Here is a 25,009-nt window from a genome sequence, read left to right as displayed (position 1 = left end):
ATACTGTTCACAGCTGGTTTGCTCCTTGTTAAGTATATGAAATTTAGTATGTACAAATATACGAATAAAATTTTCTGAGTACATTCTGCTGTATGCATGTAAAATGGCTTCAGGACAGGCCATTTAGCCCTGAATAATAAAAGAAGGAGTTCATCTTTTCCTGAGGCTAATTTGTACAGTTGCTGGAGATCTTCACTCTTTAATTCACAAGAGAATATTGGGGGCAAAGTTCCTTGCACCAACAGGTCACCATGGAATGTAGGAGTATTAATCATACGGGGTATTCTTCCCAATGAATAAGGAAAAAAAAAAAATACCTGCAAGCAATCCAAAAGTCTCACAGTGGATTTTGTTAGTGACAAGGGGACCTCTCTGCAGTTTGAAGGTAGAACTTACCTACTGTTGCTATAGAGGGAGACCTTATCTAAATTCTGCAGATCGATTATCCCAGACTCTTTCTTCACTTGCCTACCAAACATGCTTAGGGCAAGTGTTCAATGTTCTTTGTGGCAGGCTTCCCTCCATGTTATTGGTAATAGATCACTTTAAATTCTAGGTCGTTCATATATAGAACCCACACTTGTGGACACATGTACTTTGCCAAACACTTTCTATATAGTCAAAACTTAAAGTATATTATGCACCTAGATTGCACTAATTTGACTGATTGTTGCCTGGAAATCTTTCTGCAAATTGTACTGTATATTAAATATGCTAGTAATGATTTATCTTGAATTAGAGTCCCCATGTCTGCTCCAGGTTGAGAAAGTCAATATGCAGATTTTCATTCTTAATTCTTAGCAGGGTTCACATCCCTAACTGATCCTAAATACACAGGAACAACTAAAGTTGGATCCCAATAGACCTAGAATGTTTTATTTATCAAGGATTTTACCTTCACTGCATTTCTACTGCTCTTTTAATATTTGAACCATACATTTCATATTTGTTGTACTGGATCATGAGAATAAACCAGAGGATAAAGTTGCATTTCCCATCAAATACTCATGAAAATTTAATATTTACATATCAACATTGACGTGAAGAATATAGTTATGTTACACCTGCAAGATTGCAATAAATCAAAGAACATTTCTGGTGTTCTAAAATTTTAATGTGTGTGATATTACTCATTAACTCATCAATGCCCAAATGCCAATAGTGTATGAAGATTCTTATTAGAACTATTAGAAACAGCTGGGCTGTGGTGACGCACGCCTTTGATCCCATCATTTTAGAGGCAGAGGCAGGTGGATTTTTGAGTTCGAGGCCAGCCTTGTCTACAAAGTGAGTTCCAGGACAGCCGGGGCTACACAGAGAAACCCTGTCTCAGGAAAAAAAAAAAAAAAAAAAAAAAAAAAAGAAAGAAAGAAAGGAAAACAAGAACTATTACAAACAAAAATGTGAATATTCAACAAAGTCACATGACAACATTAAACTAAATGCAGAGATACTGAAAGGAATTTCACTAAAATCAGTGACAAGACTGTCCACTCCCTCTTTCTATTCAAAGTACTAAATGAAGTTCTAGCCAGAGCAATAACACAGCTAAAGAAGATCAAGGGAATGCAAATTGGAAAAGTAGAAGTCTTCCCAATATAGTTGTAGATAAATGAGAGTACATAAGCTACCTCAAACACTGTAGTAGAGAACTCTCTAGTTGTGGCTCGAGGATTAGCAAGTGACAGATGAAACCTCCTTAAACTGTCAACAAGACAAAACCACAACATGGAAACAGGGGGAAAGATCTTCACTAAACCTACATGGGACAGAGTTAATCTCCAAGATATATAAAGAACTCAATATCTTAAACTTCAAAAAACTGAGTAGCCCAGAAACAGGCGTCCAGAGATAATAGAAAATTCTCAACAGAGGAAACTTGAATGGCCGAGAAACATTTAAAGAAATGCTCACTATCAATAATACTCAAAGAAATGCAAATCAAAATAACCCTGAGAGTCCATCTTACTCCAATCAAAATGGCTAAAATCAAAAAAATCAAGGGACAGCACATGCTCACAAGGATATTGATCAGGGAATACACTCCTCCAGAGCTGATGGGTTTGCAAACTGCTTAAAACACTCTGGAAGTTATAAAATTGGAATTAGTTCTGCCTGAAGACCCAACTATATTGCTCTTGGGCATATACACAAAAGGTGATCCACAATACCACAAGGACATGTGCTCCAGTATGTGGAGCAGGTTTACACAACAGAATACTATTCATCTATTAAAAACAAAGACATCATGAGTTTTTCAGGCAAATGGATGGAAGTAGAAAATTTTATTCTGAATAAGGCAACCCAGATACAAAAGTTACACATGGTATATACTCACTGATAAGAGATATTATCCAAAAAGTGCAGAAAACCCATGATGCACCCTACAGACCACAAAAAGTTAAACAAGAAGGAAGGTCCAAGTAGGGAATGCTTCAATCCCACTTAGAAGGGGTAAAAAATATACATGGGAATCAGAAGGTAGGACCTGTGTAGGACAGCATAGTGGAAGGGGAAAAGGGGGCAGAATGAGGTATGGGAGACTGGAGAGAAGCCCAGAGGGCCACTGGTATGAATGGAAATTAGGAGCTACTGGGTGGGTGTACTGGCTGGTTTTGTGTGTCTACTTGACACAAGTTGGAGTTATCACAGAGAAAGGAGCTTCAGTTGGGGAAGTGCCTCCATGAGATCCGGCTATGGGGCATTTTCTCAATTAGTGATCAAGGGGGGAAAGCCCCTTGTGGGTGATACCATCCCTGGGCTGGTAATCTTGGGTTCTATAAGAGAGCAGGCTGAGCAAGCCAGGGGAAGCAAGCCAGTAAGAAACATGCCTCCATGGCTTCTGCATCAGTTCCTGCTTCCTGACCTGCTTGAGTTCCAGTCCTGACTTCCTTTTGTGATGAACAGCAATACAGAACTGTAAGCTCAAAAAATTCTTTCCTCCCCAACTTGCTTCTTGGTCATGTTTGTGCAGGAATAGAAACCCTGACTAAGACAGTGGGGGACAAAGGTATATTTAGAAAGTCCTGGAGACTTGGCATAGGGGATACTCTCAGTACTCAATGTGGGTAACTTTAGGTGAAATGTGCAATAGTGGGAATATGGAACCTGAAGTACATAGACAGTTGGTATATTGGAATACCAACATACCTTCAAATTTTTCCATTCATCATTGATCCTTTCTAAAGAATAATGAAGGGAAAAATATAGAGCATATCATGAGAAATGGCTGAACAGAGACCTGACCAATGTGGGCCCTATTCCATGGATGAGCACTAACCCTCACACTATTACTAATTCTGTGCTGTGCTTTCAGACAGGAGCCTAGCATGGCTGTTGTCTGAGAGGCTCTACCAGTAGCTGAGTGAGACAGATGAAGGTATAGCCAAGTATTGGGTTAACGTCAGGGACACCTATGGGAGACTTATGAGAAGACATGAAAGAACTGAAGAGAATGGCAACCCCATGAGAAAACAGACCAACAATGTCAACCGCTCTTGAACCCTGCGAGCTCCCAGAGAAGTCACAAATCAGAGTGTACTCAGGCTGCTGCAAGGCCCCTGGCACATGTGTACCAGTGGACTGCCTTGCCTGGCCTGGCCTAGGTGTGAGAGGATGCACCTAGTCCTGTGGAGATTTAATGTACCATGAAGGTGGATGTCACAAGGAGGGGACGTCACCCTCTCAGACATGAAGAGGTGGGGGTACAGAGCAAAATTTTTCATGGAAGGACAGGGACAGGGCAATGCCTCAGAGTAAAAGGATGGAAAACAATTTTCCAAGCAAATGGATCCAAGAAACAAGCTGGTATAGCCATTCTAATATCAAATAAAATTGATTTTTCAACCTAAAGTAATCAAAAAAGATGACAAAGCACACTTCATACTCATCAAAGGAAAAAAAAATTTACCAAGATAAACTCTCAATTCTGGAGATATATTCTCCAAATACAAGCGAACCAACATTTATAAAAGAAGCTTTAATAAAGGTCAAAGAGCACATTGCACCCCACACAATAATAGTGGGAGATTTCTTTTTTTGGTTGTTTGTTCGTTTTGTTGTTCTTTTTTTTTTTTTTTTTTGAGACAGGGTTTCTCTGCATAGTCCTGGCTGTCCTGGAAATCACTCTGTAGACCAGTCTGGCCTCGAACTCAGAATTCCACCTGCCTCTGCCTCCCAAGTGCTACGATTAAAGGCATGTGCCACCACTGCCCAGCTATAGTGGGAGATTTCAACACCCCACTCTCATCAATGGATAGAGCAGGGAAACACAAACTAAAGAGAGAAACAGTGAAACTAACAGAAGGTATGAACCAAATAGATTTAACAGATATCTATACAACATTGTAACATAAAAGAAGAGAACATAGCTTCTTCTTAGCAACTCACAGTACCTTTTCCAAAACTGACAATATACTCAGTCACAAAACAGACCTCAGTGGATATACAAAGACTGAAATAATTCCTTGCCCCCTATAGGATCACCAAGGCCTGAGGCTGGTCTTCAATTACAACAAAAACAACAGGGGCAGCAGCAACAACAACAGGAAGCCCACATACACATGGAAAGTAAACAACACTCTACTTAAGGATAACTTGGTCAAGGAAGAAAGAAAGCAATTACAGACTTTTTAGAATTTAATGAAAACAAAGGCAAAACACACCGAAACTTATGGGACATAATGCGAGCAGTGCTAACGGAAAGCTCATAGCTCTGGGTGCATCCAAATAGAAACTGGAAAGAGTATACACTAACAGCTTAACAGCACAGCTGAAGGCTCTAGAACAAAAAGGAGCAAATACATCTGAGAGGAGTAGATGGCAGGAAATAATCACACTCAGGGCTGAAATCAACCAAGTAGAAACAAAAGGAACTATACAAAGGATCAACCAAACCAGAAGCTGGTTCTTTGAAAAAACCCAACAAGATAGATAAACCCTTAGCCAAACTAATCAGAGGGTACAAAGACAGTACCCAAATCAGCAAATTCAGAAATGAAAAGAGACATAACAGATACTGAGGAAATCAAAAAAAAATCATCAAATCCTACTACAAGAGCCTATATTCAACAAAAGCAGAAAATCTAGAGGAAATGGACACGTTTCTAGACAGATACCAGGTACCAAAGTTAAATCGGGATCAGATAAATGATCCAAACAATCCCATTGCCCCTAAATAAACAGAAGCACTCATTAATAACCTACCAACTAGGAACAGATGGGTTCCTGGGAAACCCAGGAACAGATGGGTTCAATGCAGAGCTTTTTTTTTTTTTTTTTTTTTTTTTTTTTTGATTTGGTTTTTCTCAAGACAGGGTTTCTCTGTGTAGCCCTGGCTGTCCTGGAACTCACTCTGTAGACCAGGCTGGCCTCGAACTCAGAAATCCGCCTGCCTCTGCCTCCAAGAGTGTTGGGATTACAGGAGTGTGCCACCACCGCCCCGCCTCAATGCAGAGTTCTATCACAACTTGAAAGAAGACTTAATACCAATACTCTTCAAACTATTCCACAAAATAGAAACAGATGGAACGCTACCCAGTTTGTTTTATGAAGCCACAATAACTCTGACAGAAAAATCACACAAAGACCCAACAAAGAAAGAGAACTTTAGACCAATTTCCCTTATGAATATCAAGGCAAAAATACTCAATAAAATTTTTGCCAACCAAATCCAAAAACACATCAAAAAGATCATCCACCATGATCAAGTAGGCTTCATCCCAGGGACGCAAGGAAGACTAAATATATGGAAATCCATAAATGTAATCCACTATATAAACAAACTCAAACAAAAAGAAAAACACATGATCATTACATTAGATGCTGAGAAAGCATTTGATAAAGTTCAATATCTCTTGATGATAAAAGTCTTGGGAAGATCAGGAAATCAAGACCCATACATAAACATAGTAAAAGCAATCTACAGAAAACCAGTAGCTAATATCAAACAAAATGGAGAGAAACTTGAAGCAATCCCACTGAAATTAGGTACTAGGACAAGACTGTCCACTCTCTCCCTACCTGTTCAATAGAGTACTTAAGTCCTAGCCAGAGCAATTAGACAACAAAAGGAGGTCAAAGGGATTCAAATTGCAAAGGAAGAAGCCAAAGTATCACTATATACAGAGGATATGATAGCATACTTAAGTGACCCCCAAAATTCCACCACAGAACACCTAAATCTGATAAGCAACTTCAGCAAAGTGGCCAGACATAAAATTAATTCAAACAAATCAGTAGCCATCCTAAACTCAAAGGATAAAGAGGCTGAGAAAGAAATGACGCCCTTCACAATAGCCACAAATAATATAAAATACCTAGCTGTGACTCTACCCATGCGAGTGAAAGATCTGTATGACAAGAACTTCAAGTCTCTGAAGAAAGAAATTGAAGAAGCTCTCAGAAGAAGGAAAGATCTCCAATGCTCATGCTTTGGCAGGGCTAATATCGAAAAACTGGCCATCTTGCCTAAAGCAATCTACAGATTCAATGCAATCCCCATCAAAATTCCAAATCAATTCCTCATAGAGTTAGATCAATTTCTTTGACAAAATAATACTTGATCTTTGACAAAAGTGCTAAAACCATCCAGTGGAAAAAAGACAGCCTTTTCAACAAATGGGGCTTGGTCAACTGGCAGTCAACGTGTAGAAGGAAGTAAATTGATCTATTCTTATCTCCCTGTGTGGATCAAGGACCTCCATATAAAAACAGATACACTAAATCTAATAGCAGAGAAACTGGGAAAGAACCTAGAGCATAGGGGTACAGGGGAAATTTCCTAAATAGAATACCAATAGCTTATTGATCAAGTATTAACAAGTGGGACCTCACAAAATTGCAAAGGGTTTGTAAGGCAAAGGACACTATCAATAGGACAAAACGAAAACCAACAGATTGGGAAAAGACCTTTACAAATCCTACATCTGATAGAGGACTAATATCCAATATATACAAAGAACTCAAAAAGTTAGACTCCAGAGAACCAAATAACCCTATTAAAAAATGCAGCACAGAGCTAAACAAAGAATTCTCAACTGAGGAGTACTGGACAGCTCAGAAACATCTAAGGAAATCTTCAACATCCTTAATCACCAGGGAAATGCAAATCAAAACAACCCTGAGATTCCACCTCATACCAGTCAGCATCTCCAAGAACAAATACTCAGGGGACAGCAAATGCTAAAGAGGTTGTGGAGAAAGAGGAACGCTCCTCCACTGCTGGTGGGATTGCAAGCTGGCACAACCACTGTGGAAATGAGTGGTGATTCTTCAGATAATTGAACATTTATCTATACATTTACAAAGTTCAGCAAGGGCAAGCATGAGACTGGGATCCAGCTAACAAGATCACTTGTCTCAGGAACAGTTTTCTAAAAGGTTAAAGATGAAGCTGTTCTAAAGCCAATCCACCTTTTTGTTTGTTTCTTTAAAAATAAAATGGAGAAATATTGAAAGAATTTTGCTTTCATTCACCCAACACATGAGATACCTATTACACCTTAGATAAAAATAACCCCTAATGAATCACAACCTAAATGCTAAATGCCAAGAGAAGAACTTGTAGAATATACTAGAGAAACAAGGCCTGTCTGGTTCCCCAAAGACATTAGCTGAGCTATGTTCATAGAAGATTTATTCCCAACAGTCAGAAACTGGAACAACCTAGATGTTCCTCAAATAAAGTGTAGATGCTGAAAATGGGGTACACCTAACCAATGGAATACTATTCAGCTATTAAAAACAAAGACATCACCTGGTGTTGGTGGTACACACCTTTAGTCGCAGCCCTTTGGGAGGCAGAGGCAGGTGGATTTCTGAATTCAAGGCCAGCCTGGTCTACAGAGTGAGTTCAAGGACAGCCAGGGCTACACAAAGAAAAACACAAATCCAAAAAAAAGAAAAAGACATCATTAGTTTTGCAGGCAAATGGATGCATCTTGAAATTATCATCCTTAGTGTGGTGACCCAGTCCCAAAAGGATATGCATGATATGTATTCACTTATAAGTGAATTTTAGTCTCATAATAGAGGATACATGTTATACACCAGACACAAAGAAGCTAAAGAAGACTTAATACACAAGCCAGGATGCTTAGATCTCACTTACTATGCAGAATAAAGTAGTCATAACTGGCAGAAGGAGGGAAGGAACTTGGTGGGAGAGCAGACCACAGGAGAACAACACAAAGGTTCAGGATCAGGTGTCTAGAGGGAGAGGACAGAGAGCTGCATGGCCATGAGAAGTATGGAAATCTGCAACAAAAGGAAGCAAACATCTGGAAGTAACTTCTGTAATGGAGCATCAAGCCTGGCTTGGCCCTGATGACATGGAGTGACACAGTTTCTGCACCTGGGACAAAGCCCTGGTTTGAGCTTTCTAGAGCATTGAGGGCTGGGCTGGGCAAACTGCTTGCTTGCATAATAATTTACATATTTCACACTCCTTCAAGGAATGTCCTTCACTCCAAGATAATTAAACACAGTGGGAGTCCAGGAATTAAAGGTGTGGCTGTCTCTGCAAAATGGTAAACACTGGGACCATCAGGACAGCACTTAAGGGAAATAGCTCTGAATACACGAGTGTAAAAATACATAATTTCTCAACTATGCAAAAATAATAATTCAATATGAATTATTTCCTTTGTTTTTTGTTTTTTTTCCGGACAGGGTTTCTCCATGTAGCCCTGGTTGTCCTGGAACGCACTCTGCAGACCAGGCTGGCCTCAAACTCAGAAATCTGCCTGACTCTGCCTCCCAAGTGCTGGGATTAAATGCGCGCACCACCACCACCACCACCACCACAGGGCTCAATATGAATTATATGAGTATCTCCACAAACCAGAAGGAATAAAAGCAGCTGCACTGTGAGGAAGTTGTTAGGAAATTACTAAAGAAGGAGATAAAGAGACTTAGGAAGTGGAGATCTAAGGGGATACCACCCACCTATTTGTTTGTCTGTTTAGGTAGAGGATCACAGAGAGATTTCTGACTTCAGGGTCAACCAAGGAAAGAGCAAGGTTACCCCCAGGCCTCTTAGAAACAGTAACTTCAGGGCAGGGTCCAGCTAGCCTATCATCTGTGCTTAAGAAAGCCAGATAGATCTTAGAGTGATTTTCCCAAGTTAAGAAAGAATGCATGCCTCCAGACTCCCAAGAACCAAAGGCTTGGAGTCAGGCGATGCTGATTCATGAGATAAACAGAAGGAAAACCTGGAGTACATCACTAGATTGATAGGCAAAATAAAAAAATTGTACCAGTATTCGGCTGGTGATTAACTTCCTAGATAAATATTTAGAACAAAAAGAGAAATCCTTGGAGAATAAACACGCACACACAGGGAGGGGGAGAGAGAGAGAGAGAAAGAGAGAGAGACAGAGAGAGAGAGAGAAAGAGAGAAGCAAAAAAGAGGAACATGGACAGAGAGATTTCTTAAATAGCAAACAAGCAGAATTACATACAAATCTCTGCAGAGAAAACAGAAGAGAAAGAGAAGCTGACAAAAATTCGGGAGAACTTGTGAAAACTAGGACTCTCCAAGTTAGGCATCTTCCCAAGATGTTTCTGCACACAAGACACTGTTCCAAGTGCTCTACACAGATGCAGCCTCCAGAGTAAAGTTTTTCAACAACTACCTGACAGGGGACTTCACAAGAGGCAACATCTGGCCACTAGTTTGCACCAGTCAGTGAAAAACCCACCACAACAACTCCCACTGCTCAGCCCCCTGCTCCTTTCCCTCCTTCCCGTGGTAGGCAGTGATCCTGTGCTCACCATCTTGCAACTTCGGGCTTGCTTGAACGAGTCTCCCAGCATCCAGCAGCAGGACTCCAAAAACCACAGTGAACCACTGAAACTTGCTCAGCTGCCAGGTGGAACCACCTCTCCAAACCCGGAAGAACCCGCCTCCTCTTCTGACTGGCAGGTTCGCCTGGAGCTCCTGAATGGCCATGAGCCTTGAGTGACATGAGTAACTCCATTAGGAACACAACAGAGAGGTTCCCGCCCAGCCTTCTGGTAGCAGGCTAGATCCTTACTGGAAGTTCAGAGAAATGGATTTCAGTACCACTGGAATCCTACGCATCCATATTCACAGCTAGCCCCGAGAGGACCCATTCACTCTACTATTCAGTGTTCAGACTCTTGTTCTGGCCATTGTCAGCCCCGCCCGCGTGCTCACCTGGTCCTGATTGCAGTGATTTCCTGAGCTCCCATCACAGCGCTCACCAGGTACTTCCCCTCTTTCCTCCTGGAATCTGGGTAGATAGCTCGCAGTGTAATCTGTCTGACCCACAAGAGGTACGGTGCCAGAATATTACCAATTAAAGAGAGATTTTAGGAAACAGGAGTTTTATTTTTGTGGCTTCATGATGGCCAGGTTCAGGTAAATTACAGCTACTTCTCACCTGGTAGACAGGAGACAACCCTGGAGGAAAAGCAGCAAACATGACAAACAATATAGAGCACTAATGCTGTTAGCTGGCACATCTTCCTCAGTGGGAAGGCAGAAAAAATAAAAAACTCCACAGAAGTATTAGTGAAGGTTCTGTAGATGAACAGATCTGATCTTATGTTTATGGAGACAGTAAGTGGAATTATTTTTAATTGTTAATATGAGAACTTTCCAAGTTCTTTAAGAAGGCACTTAGTGCTATGAACTATAGTTAGTGCTATGCTATCGTTCATGTGACCCTAACAATGTATACTGTGTCACTAAAGTCTACATAAATGTGCCCTTTCTATGGCCCTGTACAGTAGTTCACATGAGTTTCAGTTTTACACACTTTCCATAGTTTGCTAACTGAATGATTATGGAGAACACCCTTTACCCATTTATACAACTGCAAGCAACACCATTAAAATGGTGTCTTTCTTTTTTTTTTTTAAAGATGTTGGATTTCTTCAATTTGCAACATAAATTCAATATGACTGATACAAAAATCCCTAACAACTTATAACAGAAAAGTTCATTCCAAAGCTATTTGTTGTGTGAGAAAACTCGGAATTCTCAAAAGGATTATGAAAAAGAAATCACATACACATTAGCACAACAGTGTTAGAAAGCCATTTGGGTGGGAAAGGGAAAGCAGCCTCAACAGCTTCTGGTCATTGGTGGGTTCCTCTACAAAGCCAAGAAATAGCTTCCTGGCCACTGTCTGGATTTTCTCCCTCTTTTGTGGTGAACAGAACCTGAAAAAGCTGCTAGCAGGCATCCCAAGTGAATTTGTGGGTGAACAGGACTGATTCTAACAGATTAATTTCTGAAAAGGGTGAGGTCTGAGTTCTTCAGGCATAAAGGTCAACAGGGGCAAAGGGCCAATTGTGATGAGGTTGGTTTCCTTGATCACCAAGCAGCAGGACACCAGACTCAGGCTCAGGCTACAATCCAAGTGTCCCTGCAGCAGGTCCCCCACCCCACCCACCTCTGCCCCATAGTGGGTCAGCCTGTTGGAGGGCTGTCTGGCAGCTCCACCTGTGGAACTGAATAAGGTGGGGGTAGGAAAATCAAAGGCAAAAAATTCCTGTTGTCTGGGGAGAAAAAGTTTAAGCCAAGAGGGTGGGTCCTCTAGGAGATCTTGCCCGACCACCACATAAGTTACTTGGACAGGGTGGACAAATGTGAGTTAGAAAATGACTTTCTCAATCCCTTAGACCAATCCCACAGTCAGGAACCCTCTGGGCAGCAGCCTGGGTTGAAAGTAGGCCATTCTGACATGCAGAAACTTGTTCGTAAATAATGACAGAGAAATTTCCTCCCCTTTTTTTTTAACATCCTTAAAATGACTGAGCAGCAACTCTAGTAGGGTTGAAGGTGCCTGTCCCATGTTAAATGCAAGTCAGAGAGGTGCCTTTAAGAGACAACAACAAACACAAAACACAAGAAAACTTCAGTTCTCCTCTATCAGGCAGGAACAGGAAACATCCAGAAGGTGGCGATCACACACAAGAAAAGACATTTACCTATTCTCTGTCAGGAGAGAAACTAAAATAACCAAATAGGTAGATGGATATCTGTGGCTCTCTGAGTACAGGCCAGCCCTGCTATAGGGCCAGGAAGATGTTCTGGCCCCTGTGTGGTTGCATGACCGTCCAGGCCCATCTGTAAACAACATTCTTTTTAGAACTCTTTCTAGCACAGTATTTCAGAATTACTTGGACTAGAATTATTGTGGCACCACACAGGCACATAGATAGCAACAGACAGGAATTACTGTTCACATGGGCAGACTCAGGCTCAGACAGACATTACCACTTTTTTGGGGGGAGGAGGGGTTCGACAGGGTTTCTCTGTATAGCCCTGGCTGTCCTGGAACTCACTCTGTAGACCAGGCTGGCCTCGAACTCAGAAATCCACCTGCCTCTGCCTCCCAAGTGCTGGAATTAAAGGCATGCACCACCACCACCTGTTGAGACCCTCCAGGTCAGGTTTTGGAGGCCTTGGAATTCCTGACCAAAGCACCAAAATGTTGTGCCAGGAAGCCTTCATGAATCCTAAAAGATCACCAAGGAATTGGTTCAGATGGAATTGTATTAGGGTCTCTTTATTTAGACTTGAGCCTGGGCCATACCACTGTCTCTGAGGCAGCAAAACAGGAGGGGCGTTCCTAAGCTTACTTTCTGGCAAGTGTTTATAGAGACAGGAAGGGAGCATCTAGCCTGGTACACATTTGATTGGCAGGAGGCAATATGGCCTTTAACATAACCAACATTGGTTGGTGCTGGGAGCCAAACCAGAAACTTATGGTTTTTCTTCCTCATTGGTGGCTGTTAGGAAGTGTAAGGTCTGGAGCAGGATTGTAACCTGGAGGAATAGATATGTTGGGAAATAGCCTGGAAACTGGTACTAGATACTGGCCTGTTAGTTAATTTGAATATAACCTGAGATCAGGTTCTCTACAACAGAGGATGAACCCAAAAGATTGGTCGTTCAGGTATAGAATAATCCGATCATAAATAAGAATGAAGCTAGTTTGTCTTTACTATAAGATAGATGGCTTTTAAGTCTAAAATGGAGGGAGGCTTATTCTTCACACTTTCTTTAGCAATAAAAAGAAAAAGCCTAAACAAGATTGATTTCCACTGTATTTTCATGGTGGGTTAAATACCTGGGAAGTTTCTGCTAAGAAAACATGTATGTCTACTCTGTATCTTCAGTGCTAAATCTAAAATCGGTGATAAACTTAAAACAGGTGGAAATAAAACATGGAGTGCTCTGGTGTAATAGAGCCCTTGTGTTGCTATCTCCAGCTTTAACCTGTCCTGTTACAATATGTTGTGGTAACTGCTGTTATGGATTGGATACTGTGAAGCACCCAAAGTCCACTGCATAGACATTAAGATCACCTGCCATGGGGGCTGGTGAGATGGCTCAGTGGGTAAGAGCACTGACTGCTCTTCCAAAGGTCCTGAGTTCAAATCCCAACAACCACATGGTGGCTCACAACCATCGGTAAAGAGATCTGACACCCTCTTCTGGTGTCTGAAGACAGCTACAGTGTACTTAGAGAAAATAAATAAATATATATTTAAAAAAAAAAGATCACCTGCCATTTTGTTTAAGTAATTGCAGGGAATGCATGCACTTCCAAGAGTGGAATTTACATGATCTGCTAATGTGCTGCTTCTACAGCTCTCTTACTAAAGCCCCTAGCACAAAAAGAAAAATGGGGCTGAGAGATGGTTTAGTGAGAAAAGTGCTTGTTATACAAGCATGAGGACTTCAGTTCAATCCATATCAGATGAGAAGTGATCTCAGTGCTGTGAGGCAGAACTAGGCAGAACCTTAATTCTAGTTGACCAGTCAGAATAGCAAACTCAGTAAGGTCCTGATTCAAAGAAACTTTGTCTCAAAAGATAAGATAGAGAACAATACATGAGATACCAATACTGACTGCTGGCCTCCATATATGCATACAACGCATGTTTGTAGGAAATATATTAGTAAACAGACATGTTATTTAAAACAAACAAACAAACAAAAAACCAACAAAACCAGGCTTTGGAAGTTGCTATCCAGAACTTGCTGTGTTGGGAGAACTGAGTTCTGATGCTGCCAAGTAGCCTTGGTTTCTGTTGGTAGGGTTCTTGTGCTTGCCTTTCGCCAACTGGTTATCTCTGGTACTAGTTGGTCTTGCTGTCTCTGGCTGGAGCTTGTCCCTGTGGGCCTGTAAGCCTTTGGCTGTACTCCTGGGAGAGCAATTCTCTTCTGGCAGGGTCTGTGCACAGAAATCTGTGGAGCTGCCTGGCTCCCTGGTATAAGTGGCAGCATGAAGACTTCTGTCCCAGCTGCTCCACTGATCATATCCCCTGGTGTGCTCCCAGCTTTTCCCTCCAGAGAGAAGATGGATCACATCTCTGTGCTCAGAAGTGAAAGCACTGCTGGGAGATCACTCTCTCCTGGAGGGCTGTGCACAGAAGGCTGTGGAGTTGTACAGCAACTGGTACAAATGACAGCGAGAAGACTCGGTTTTTTTGTTTCTTTGTTTTGTGTGTGTGTGTGTGTGTGTGTGTGTGTGTGTGTGTGTGTGTGTTCGCGCGCACTCTCCCCATTGGTCTACTTTAAGTTATCTTTGTTGGTTCTTGTTAAGTGACAATTTGATAATGTCAACTGGTATTCTTTAAGGAGAGACCTGGATGCTGATTATAAAGACAAGTTTAACTACTGTCTGATCTAATTTGGAGTAAACTGCAGGGAAAATAGTACACAGTTTCAGTAGAGGTAGATTAGAAGGCTGTGGATAAGTCTGACCTATGTATAGAGTAGCTTCTCCTTCGTTCCCATAACAGTATTCATGTCTTCCTATGAGTTGCAAACTCTGTCAGCTACCTCATTCCCTCCTCTAACTACTCCTCTAACTACTGGGGACACCAAGCTCAGTCCTATGGTAGGCTGAGCAGTCGCCTCTGTATTTGCCAGGCTCTGGCACAGCCTCTCAGGAAACAGCTTATCAGTCTCCTGTCAGCAAGCTTAGAGTCTGGGCTTGTTGTCTGTATGTGGGATGGATTCCCAGGTGGGGCAGGCTCTGGATGACCTGTCATTTAGTCTTTGCTCCACACTTTGTCTCTGTATCTCCTACCATGAGTAAAGCAGGAGAAGCGAGGATGGGATAGGGGATTTCCTGAGAGGAAACTAGGAAAGGATTTAACATTTGCCATATAAATAAATAAAATATACAAAAACGAAAACAGGACAAAACAAAAACAAAAACAAAAAACATACCACAAACCAATGTGCATGACACACTGAAAGGATAGAAAATAATACAGCCTAACTCTAATGACCCCAAGAAATCAAGAGTTTAAAATGCTATCTCCCTTTGTTAGAAACTAGGTAAAAGGTCACATTCCAGAGCCTGCCATTTGTTTAGACCTAGCAGAAAGGCCTTAAATAGGTGATCCTGGCCCCAAAGGAAATGGGCTAAGCTTATCTTGCTTCTGTAAACTTACGCCATTACCCCTAAGCAGGAGTTGACACAGCTGTAGACATTATAAGAGACTAATTGGTCCACTGAGCGCGGGCTATAATAATTTAAACTGATTGGCCTAAAAACTATGGAATGGTACAAATCAATTAGCTCACATTTCACGGGCTCTCCATGCTAAGGAATGTTTGGTTTGTGATTTGCGGGCTCTGTTGTAAACTTATAAAAGCTGTCGCAATTCGGCACTCGGGGTCCACAGTCCTCTAACCCTGCGTGGTGCACGGCTATGGAACCCAGAAATCTGGAATAAAGAAATCCTCATGCTATTGCATCGAGACCGTTTCTCCCAAGTGATTTGGGTGTCGCCTTCCGGGGTGTGGGGTGCTGGGGTACCCTTGGTTTTTGGGTTCTTACAACACAAGTAAAAAAATAAAATAAAATAATGAAATGTCTATTTTGAATGCAAACAGGTGAAGGAACTGAACAAAACCATCCAGGATCTAAAAATGGAAACAGAAACAATACAAAGACCACAAAGAGAGACAACCCTGGAAATAGAAAACCTAGGAGCCGGGTGTGGTGGCACTCGCCTGTAATCCCAGCACTCAGGGAGGCAGAGGCAGGTGGATTTCTGAGTTCGAGGCCAGCCTGGTCTCCAGAGTGAGTTCGAGGACAGCCAGGGCTAGAAAGAGAATCCATATCTCAATAAAACCAAATCCAAAAAAAAAAAAAAAAAAAAGAAAAAGAAAATCTAGGAAAGAGATCAGGAGTTATAGATGCAAGTATCACCAACACAATACAAGATAGAGAAGAGAGAATCTCAGGTGCAGAAGATACCATAAAAAACATTGGCACTATAGTCAAGGAATGGGGGGGAGACTCATGGGCCAAAACATCCAGGAAATGCAGGACACAATGAAAAGGCCAAACCTAAAGATAATTATACAAGAAAACTTCCCTAACTTAAAGAAAGAGATGCCTATGATATATTGGAAGTCTACAGAATTCCAAATAGACTGGACCAGAAAGGAAATTCCTACAATCACAAAACAGTCAAAACACAGAATGCACAAAACAAAGAATATTAAAAGCAGTAAGGGGAAAAGGTCAAGTAACAGATAAATGCAGACCTATCAGAATTACACCAGACTTCTCAACAGAGACTATGAAAGCTAGAAGATCCTGGGTAGATGTCATACAGACCCAAAGAGAACACAAATGCCAACCCAACCTACTATACCCAGAATAGCCCTCAATTAGTATAGATGGAGAAATTGAGATATTCCAAGAGAAAACCAAACTTACACAATATCTTTCCACAAATCCTGCTCTACAAAGCCCAATAGATGGAAAAGTCCAACACAAGGAGGGAAACTACACTCTAGAAAAACCAAGAAAGTAATCTTTCCAAAAACACAAAAGATAGGCACACAAACATTATTCCACCTCTAACAACAAAAATAACAGGCAGCAACAATCATGATTTCTTAATATTTTTTATATCAACGGACTCAATTGCCCAATAAAAAGACATAGACTAACAGCCTAGATATGTAAACAGGACCCAGCATTTTGCTGCATACAGGAAATGCACCTCTTTGACAAATTGGCAACCAAGAGATTGGAAAAAAAGATCTTTACCTATAGATAGAAGGCTAATATTCAATATATACAAAGAACTCAAGAAGTTAGACTCCAGATAACCAAATAACTCTGTACAGAGCCATATTGGGGTATCTTGCAACATGGTAGGAACTTGACATTGGCCAAGGACCAGGGCTTCAGGCAGGAATCTGACATTAGGGCATAACAGGGAAGTAGGTTACAGCAGGAATTTTTATCCTAGGGTGGAGGGCTGAGAATGTACTTAAAATTGATGAAGTGGCTATTCCTGGTTGTCAACTTGACTATATCTGGAATGAAGTACAGTCTAGTATTGGAAGGCTCACCTATGATCCTAATTTGGAGGCTCAGAGATATAAGTTTCTGACCTGGATCTTGGTATGGAGATATTGAAGCATAGTGGCTAAGACAAGGAGATCTCCAAGTACAAGATCATTTGGGATTGAAGGCATGGATGCACACACCTTTAATCTGGGCCACACCCTCTGCTGGAGATTTACAGTCTTTAATCTGGGGTACACCCTCTACTGGAGACATAGAAGGACATTGGAAGAAGGAAGATTCTCTCTCACTCTTCCTTCTGTGCTTGCTTCATGGGACTGAGAAACTTCTAGATCCTTGGACTTCCATCCACAGCTGCTGCTGATCATTGTTGGGGAGTTGGACTATAGACTGTAAGTCATTGACAAATTCCCTAACTATATAAAGACTATCCATACGTTCTGGGACTCTAGAGAACCCAAACTAATGCAGAAGTTGGTACCAGGTGTGGTTCTAGAGGAGCAGAAGTATAAGGATGAATGTTTCAAAATTTTGGAGTTGGTTGGCTGATCCAATAGCACCTTCAACTACTGAAACTTCTCCAGATTCTCTCCCTCCTGGGAGCTCGGAGAATATTGAAGACCCTGGATGAAACTATATCTCAAGCTTAAAGAAGCTAATGCCTTTGATTATCTTGATGAATTAGGTGATTCGGTGGTATACAATACTTTCTCCAAGTTGGGGGAAAAAATCAGAAAATGATTTTGCTGGCTGGTTGCTCTTAGCATCTCGGGGGGGGGGGAAAATGAAGGAAAGGAAAGAGTTGTGTGATAAAATCGAAAAGCTCCAGACTCAAGTAAACAATCTAAAAGTTCCTAAGTGTGCCCTTGAAGAGAATCTACTCTCCAGCAGCCATAGAGCTCAAGTAGCAGAAAATCAAACTGAAGCCCTCATAAGGTTGGCTGAATTACAGCAAAAATTTAAGTCTCAACCTCAGAAGGTGTCAACTGTTAAAGTAAGGGCATTAATTGGCAAAGAATGGGATCCTGTAACTTGGGATGGGGATGTGTGGGAAGACCCTGCTGAAATTGAGAATTTTGAATCTTCAGATTTTCAAGAATTTGCTCCACCTGAAGAAGTAGTACCCTCAGCCCCACCCCTTGAAATAATTCCTTCTCCACCTGAGGAAATTAATCCCTCAAAGCCTGATAATCCAGCAGGGACTTTTGCTGACAATACTGATGTTTCTCAGGGCCCACCAATAGTTTCTTCTAGACCTATAACCAGACTCAAGGCAAAGCAGGCCCCCTAAGGGGTAGGTAGAAAGTGTAGTCCATGAGGAAATACACTGTACTAATAAGGAGCTTAATGAGTTTGCTAATTCATTCAAGCAGAAGCCGGGGAATATGTGTGGGAATAGATTTTAAAGGTGTGGGATAATGGTGGAAGGAACATAAAACTAGAGCAGGCTGAGTTTATTGGCATGGGCCCTCTGAGTGGAGATTCTAGGTTTAATATGGAAGCTCGCACAGTTCAAAAAGATGTCAAAACTTTGTTTGATTGGATGACCTGAAGTACTTATCAAAAGATGGCCTACTGAAAGGAGTTGGAGATGCCTGATATCCCTTGGCTTACTGTTGATGAAGGGATTTTACGGCTTAGGGAAATTGCAATGCTAGAGTGGAGACATTGTGTAAAACCTAATCCTCCACAGTGGGAAGGTCCAGAAGATATGCCCTTCACCAGTCCTATAAGACGAAAACTGGTGAGAGGGGCACCAGCATATTTAAAGAGTTTTGTTCTTGCCCTTTTCATTGTGCCAGACCTTAGGGTTGGAGATGCTGCTGTTCAATTAGATGAATTAAATTCAGTGGGTTTAATTGGGCCCGGAGGTAATAAGGACCAGGTGGCAGCATTGAATCGCCAGAGACAAGGTGATTGTAGTTATTATAATGGACAGCGTAGATAAAACAATGTTTATAATAACATACCCCGTAATGGGCAGAGAGGTGGAATTTATAATGGTATGACTCATTTGGACCTTTGGTGCTGGCTAATCGATCATGGTGTTTCCAGGGATGAAATACATAGGAAACCTACTGCATATCTGTTTGATCTGTATAAGCAGAAAAATCCTCAAACAAATGATAGAAAGGCTGCATTGGATCGTGACAAAAGGCAATCTCGGCCAGTGAATCAGTTTCCAGACTTGAGCCAGTTTACAGATCCAGAACCCCTTGACTGAAGGGGTGGCTGGGTTCCCCTGAGGAAGGATCTTGATAAGACACCTAAAAGTTTTGCTGTTAGTCTTTCTCCAATTCTTCCCCAGAGGGACCTACGGCCTTTTACAAGGGTAACTGTACACTGGGGGAAAGGAAATAATCAGACTTTCCGGGGCCTATTGGATACTGCTTCTGAATTGACACTGATTCCAGGAGATCCCAAAAAACCTTGTGGCCCTTTAGTTAGAATAGGGGCTTATGGAGGACAGGTGATTAAAGGAGTTTTGACTGATGTGTGACTCACAGTAGGTCCAGTGTGTCCCGGAACACATCTTGTGGTCATTTCCCCAGTTCTAGAATGTATAATTGGAATAGATATACTCAGAAATTGGCAGAATTCTCATATTGGTTCTCTGACCTGTGGAGTGAGGGTTGTTATGTTTGGAAAGGCAAAATGGAAGCCTTTAGAGTTGCCTCTGCCAAAGAAAATAGTGAATCAAAAACAATATCGTATTCCTGGAGGAATTGCAGAAATTACTGCCACAATCAAGGACTTGAAAGATGCAGGGGTGGTGGTTCCCACCACATCTCCCTTGAACTCTCCCATCTGGCCAGTGCAGAAGACAGATGGATCATGGAGGATGACAGTTGACTATCAAAAATTAAATCAGGTAGTAACTCCAATTGCAGCTGCTGTACCAGATGTAGTTTCATTACTTGAGCAAATTAACACATCTCCTGGAACCTGGGATGCAGCTATTGACCTGGCAAATGCCTTCTTCTCAGTACCTGTACATAAGGACCACCAGAAGCAATTTGCTTTCAGTTGGCAAGCCTAGCAGTATACCTTTACAGTTTTGCCTCAAGGATATATTAACTCTCCTGCCCTGTGTCATAACAGTTAGAAGGGACCTTGATCGTTTGTCTCTTCCACAAAAATATCACATTGGTGCATTATATTGATGATATTATGCTGATTAAACCAAGTGAGCAGGAAGTAGCAACCACTTTGGATTCATTGGTAACACATATGCGTATCAGGATGGGAAATAAATCTGACCAAGATTCAAGGTCCATCTACTTCAGTGAAATTCTTAGGAGTACAGTGATGTGGGCCATGCAGAGATATTCCTTCTAAGGTGAAAGATAAGTTATTGCACCTGCCCCCTCCCACCACCAAGAAAGAAGCACAGCGTTTAGTGGGTCTATTTGGATTCTGGAGACAGCACATTCCTCACTTAGGTGTGTTACTCAGGCCTATTTACCGAGTGACTCGGAAAGCTGCTAGCTTTGTGTGGGGCCCAGAGCAGGAGAAGGCTCTTCAACAGGTCCAGGCTGCTGTGCAGGCTGCATTACCACTTGGACCATATAATCCAGCAGACCCAATGATACTTGAGGTGTCAGTGGCAGATAGAGATGCTATTTGGAGTCTCTGGCAGGCCCCTGTAGGTGAATCACAGAAGAGACCTTTGGGATTTTGGAGCAAAGCTCTACCGACATCTGCAGACAACTACTCTCCCTTTGAAAAACAGCTCTTGGCCTGCTCGTGGGCCTTAGTGGAAACTGAACGTTTGACAATAGGACACCAAGTTACTATGTGACCTGAACTGCCCATCATGAGCTGGGTGTTATCAGACCCTCCAAGTCATAAAGTAGGGTGTGAACAACAGCAGTCTATTATCAAATGGAAGTGGTATATACATGATCAGGCCAGAGCAGGTCCTGAAGGCACAAGCAAGTTACATGAAAAAGTTGCTCAGATGTCTATGGTTTCTACTCCTGTTACAATGCCATCTGCTGCCAAGCATGCGCCTATAACCTCATGGGGTGTTCCCTATGACCAGCTGACTGAAGAAGAGAAGACTAGGACCTGGTTTACTGATGGCTCTGCACATTATGCAGGCACCACCCAGAAGTGGACAGCTGCAGCATTACAACCCCTTTCTGGGACAAGCCTGAAAGATACAGGTGAAGGAAAATCTTCACAGTGGGCAGAACTTCCGGGCAGTACACATGGTATTACAGTTTGTTTGGAAGAAGAAATGGCCAGATGTACGACTGTTCACTGACTCATGGGCTGTAGCCAATGGATTGGCTAGATGGTCAGGAACATGGAAAGATCACAATGGGAAAATTGGTGAGCAAGACATCTGGGGAAGAAGTATGTGGATAGATCTCTCCAAATGGGCAAAGGATGTGAAAATATTTGTGTCCTATGTAAATGCTCACCAAAAGGTGATTTCAGCTGAGGAGGAGTTCAGTAATCAAGTGGATAAGATGACCTGCTCTGTGGACAGTCAGCCTCTTTCCCCAGCCATCCCAGTTACTGCCCAGTGGGCACATGAACAAAGTGGCCATGGTGGCCGAGACGAAGGTTATGCTTGGGCTCAGCAACACGGACTTGCACTCACCAAGGCTGACCTGGCTACAGCTGCTTCTGCCAACAGCAGAAACCAACACTGAGCCCCAGATATGGCACCATTCCTCGAGGTGACCAGCCAGCAACCTGGTGGCAGGTTGACTATATTGGACCACTTCCCCCATGGAAAGGACAGTGTTTTGTTCTTACTGGAGTAGATACTTATTCTGGTTATGGATTTGCCTGCCCTGCACATAATGCTTCTGCCAAAACCACCACCCGTGGACTCACAGAATGCCTTATCTATCACCATGGTATTCCACACAGTATTGCTTCTGACCAAGGAACTCATTTCACAGCCAGAGAAGTGCGACAGTCGCCCACGATTATGGAATTCACTGGTCTTACCATGTTCCCCATCATCCTGAAGCAGCTGGTCTGATAGAAAGATGGAATGGACTTTTGAAGACACAGTTATGGCGCCAATTAGGTGGCAGCAGCATGGAGGGCTGGGGCAGAGTTCGTCAGAAGGCAGTATATGCTTTGAATCAGCGTTCAATATATGGTACAGTTTCTCCCATAGCCAGGATCCATGGGTCCAGGAATCAAGGGGTGGAAAAGGGAATAGTTCCACTCACTATCACTCCTAGTGACCCTCTAGGAAAATTTTTGCTTCCTGTCCCCACAAATTTAGGTTCTGTTGGCCTAGAAGTTTTGGTTCCAGAGGGGGGAGTGCTCCTACCAGGAGCCACAAGAAACATTCCACTGAATTGGAAGCTCAGACTTCCCCCTGGCCATTTTGGGCTTCTAATGCCCTTAAACCAACAGACTAAGAAGGGAATAACAGTGTTAGGAGGGGTGATAGATCCAGATTACCATGGGGAAATTGGATTGCCTCTTGATACAGGAACCGCTGTATCAAGCAGAACACAGATGGTCAACCTTTCCAGCTCCCAGACGCTCCTTTCCAGAACCCATGAAGTGACTCTAGGTTTGTCCTTGGCACCACTTGTTGAAGATGCTGTTTTCTCTGAGTGTTGAAGATGCTGTTTCTCTGGTTCTGGTCCCACTAGCACTGGTCCACTTGCTATGGCCCTGCTCGCTCCTGCCCAAAGGTTTACTTATTATATGTAAGTACAACATACCTATCTTCAGACATATCAGAAGGGGTCATAAGATCTCATGAGGGATGATTGTGAGCTACCATGTTGTTGCATTTATACTTATGGTGGCTTGAATCCTAAAATACACTCAATGATCATTTGTTGAGGACAAGTTAGTTGACGTGGAAGATACTTATAAATGAGTGAAGGCAATGCTAAAGGCAAAATGATTACAGACTTGGAACAGACATTACATTCAGTGCTGTATTGGTCATCGAACAGGATCTAATCACATCTCGGGTTGTGTTTTGTGTTTTTTTTTTTCTTTCTGTGCTAAGACATCATGGCCAAGATAACCTTTTTTTTATTTATTTAAGAATTGTATCATATTTTTTTATTAAGGGTTGAAAATAATTTTTAGTTTTTAAATTATAATTCTTCCTTCTGGCTTCAGGCTCTGCCTTGGGACCTTCCTCTGCTACAACACCATATCCAAGTAGCAAAGGGAGGAAGCTGACCACCCAGGAGTGCAGAGAAGTGAGTCAGCACAGGTAAGACCTCCCCTGCTGCTCAGAGGATCACATGTGGAACCCTAAGGCTGGAGCCTTCCAGCATCTGTCTCTGGCTTGTGACCAAATCATGATATATCCAAGTGGTGCAGGGAGGAAGCTAAATACTAAGGAGTACAGAGAGGTCAGACAGCACACGTAGGTCCATCCCTGCTGCTCAGAGGAAACAGCCAAAAACCCTGACAAGAGCCTAGGAGCAGCCTTGGAAAGGAGTCTTCCAATTTCTGACTGCAGAACACCCAGAGCTGATCCTGGACCACAGAGCTACATACCCAAATGCAATCACAAGAGAGCTGCTCTCACAGGAGTACCTACATACCTGTGTACACAGAGAGTACCAGTCTCCCAGGAGAACAGGTACAGAGGCTTGCAGGACAGAAAAGCCACAATCAAAGACAGCACCACTAGCTAACACCAGAGATAACCAGATAGCAAAAGGCAAATGCAAGAACATTAACAAGAGAAATCAAAGCAACATCTGAAACAAGTCCTCCCAGAACAGCAAGCCTGGATATCCCAATACACTGGAAAAGCAAGATCTGGATTTAAAATCACATCTCATGATGCTGATAGAGGACTTCAAGAAGAACATAAATAACTCCCTGAAAGAAATACAAGAGAACATAGGTCAACAGGTAGAAGTCCGTAAAGAGGAAACACAAAAATCCCTTAAAGAAATACAGGATAACATGGGTCAACAGGTAGATGCACTTAAAGAGGTAACACTAAATTCCCATTAGCCATGCGGTGGTACCTGTAATCCCAGCATTCTGGGAGGCAGACACAGATGGATTTCTGAGTTCTGAAAAATAGATTTCCCTTTGTAGGACTGGATTTCCCTCACCAACACACTGAGGGGAACTCTCAATTCTGAACATTTATGATCCAAATGCAAAGGCACCCACATTTGTAAAAGAAACTTTACTAAAGTTCAAAGTACACATTGCACCTCAAACAATAATTGTGAGTGACTTCCACACTCTGCTGTCAAAAATGGAAAAATCAGGGAAACACAAACTAAACAGAGACACAGTAAAACCAAGAGAAGTTTTGGACCAAATGGATTTAATAGATATCAATATTACATTTCATCCTAAATCAAAAGAATATACCTTCTTCTCAGCACCTCATGGTACCTTCTCTAAAACTGATCATATAATTGGTTTTGAATTTATGTCAGCTTCCAGAGGCACAACTGTCTTTTCTAACAAGATAAGGGATTCAATGTTGGGAATAAGACCAAAACTCATAAATAAAACCTTTATCTCATAATTATCAATTGTAACAGGTAGAGGCCAAGGGATTCTGGGAGAACTTGACAGTGTGGCCATCTCTGATTTATTAAATACAGACCTCAACCATTTGTGCCAATGTTTGAGATTTAACAATAGGGAGAAAGTAAAAGTTTAAATGATTTAATTATTATCTCAAAAATTATTTTAAAAAGATT

General features: G+C 42.0%; 1 protein-coding gene across 1 annotated transcript in view; it reads right to left on the bottom strand.

Annotated features, from left to right (window-relative positions):
* LOC127676101 (zinc finger protein 431-like) overlaps positions 1-9,871 on the bottom strand; it is a 56,566-nt gene extending 46,695 nt beyond the window's left edge. Inside the window, exon 1 of the mRNA XM_052172024.1 lies at positions 9,775-9,871. Within this exon, the coding sequence (XP_052027984.1) occupies positions 9,775-9,816 (42 nt within the window). The 5' untranslated portion in view covers positions 9,817-9,871. The remainder of the gene's footprint in view (positions 1-9,774) is intronic.
* Positions 9,872-25,009: the final 15,138 nt, after the last annotated feature.

This window comes from Apodemus sylvaticus, unplaced genomic scaffold (assembly GCF_947179515.1).
Source record: "Apodemus sylvaticus unplaced genomic scaffold, mApoSyl1.1 scaffold_354, whole genome shotgun sequence".
NCBI classification, from domain to species: Eukaryota; Metazoa; Chordata; class Mammalia; order Rodentia; family Muridae; genus Apodemus; species Apodemus sylvaticus.
The sequence above is the reverse complement of the archived record's forward strand: the minus strand, read 5'-3'. Positions and strand labels throughout refer to the sequence as shown.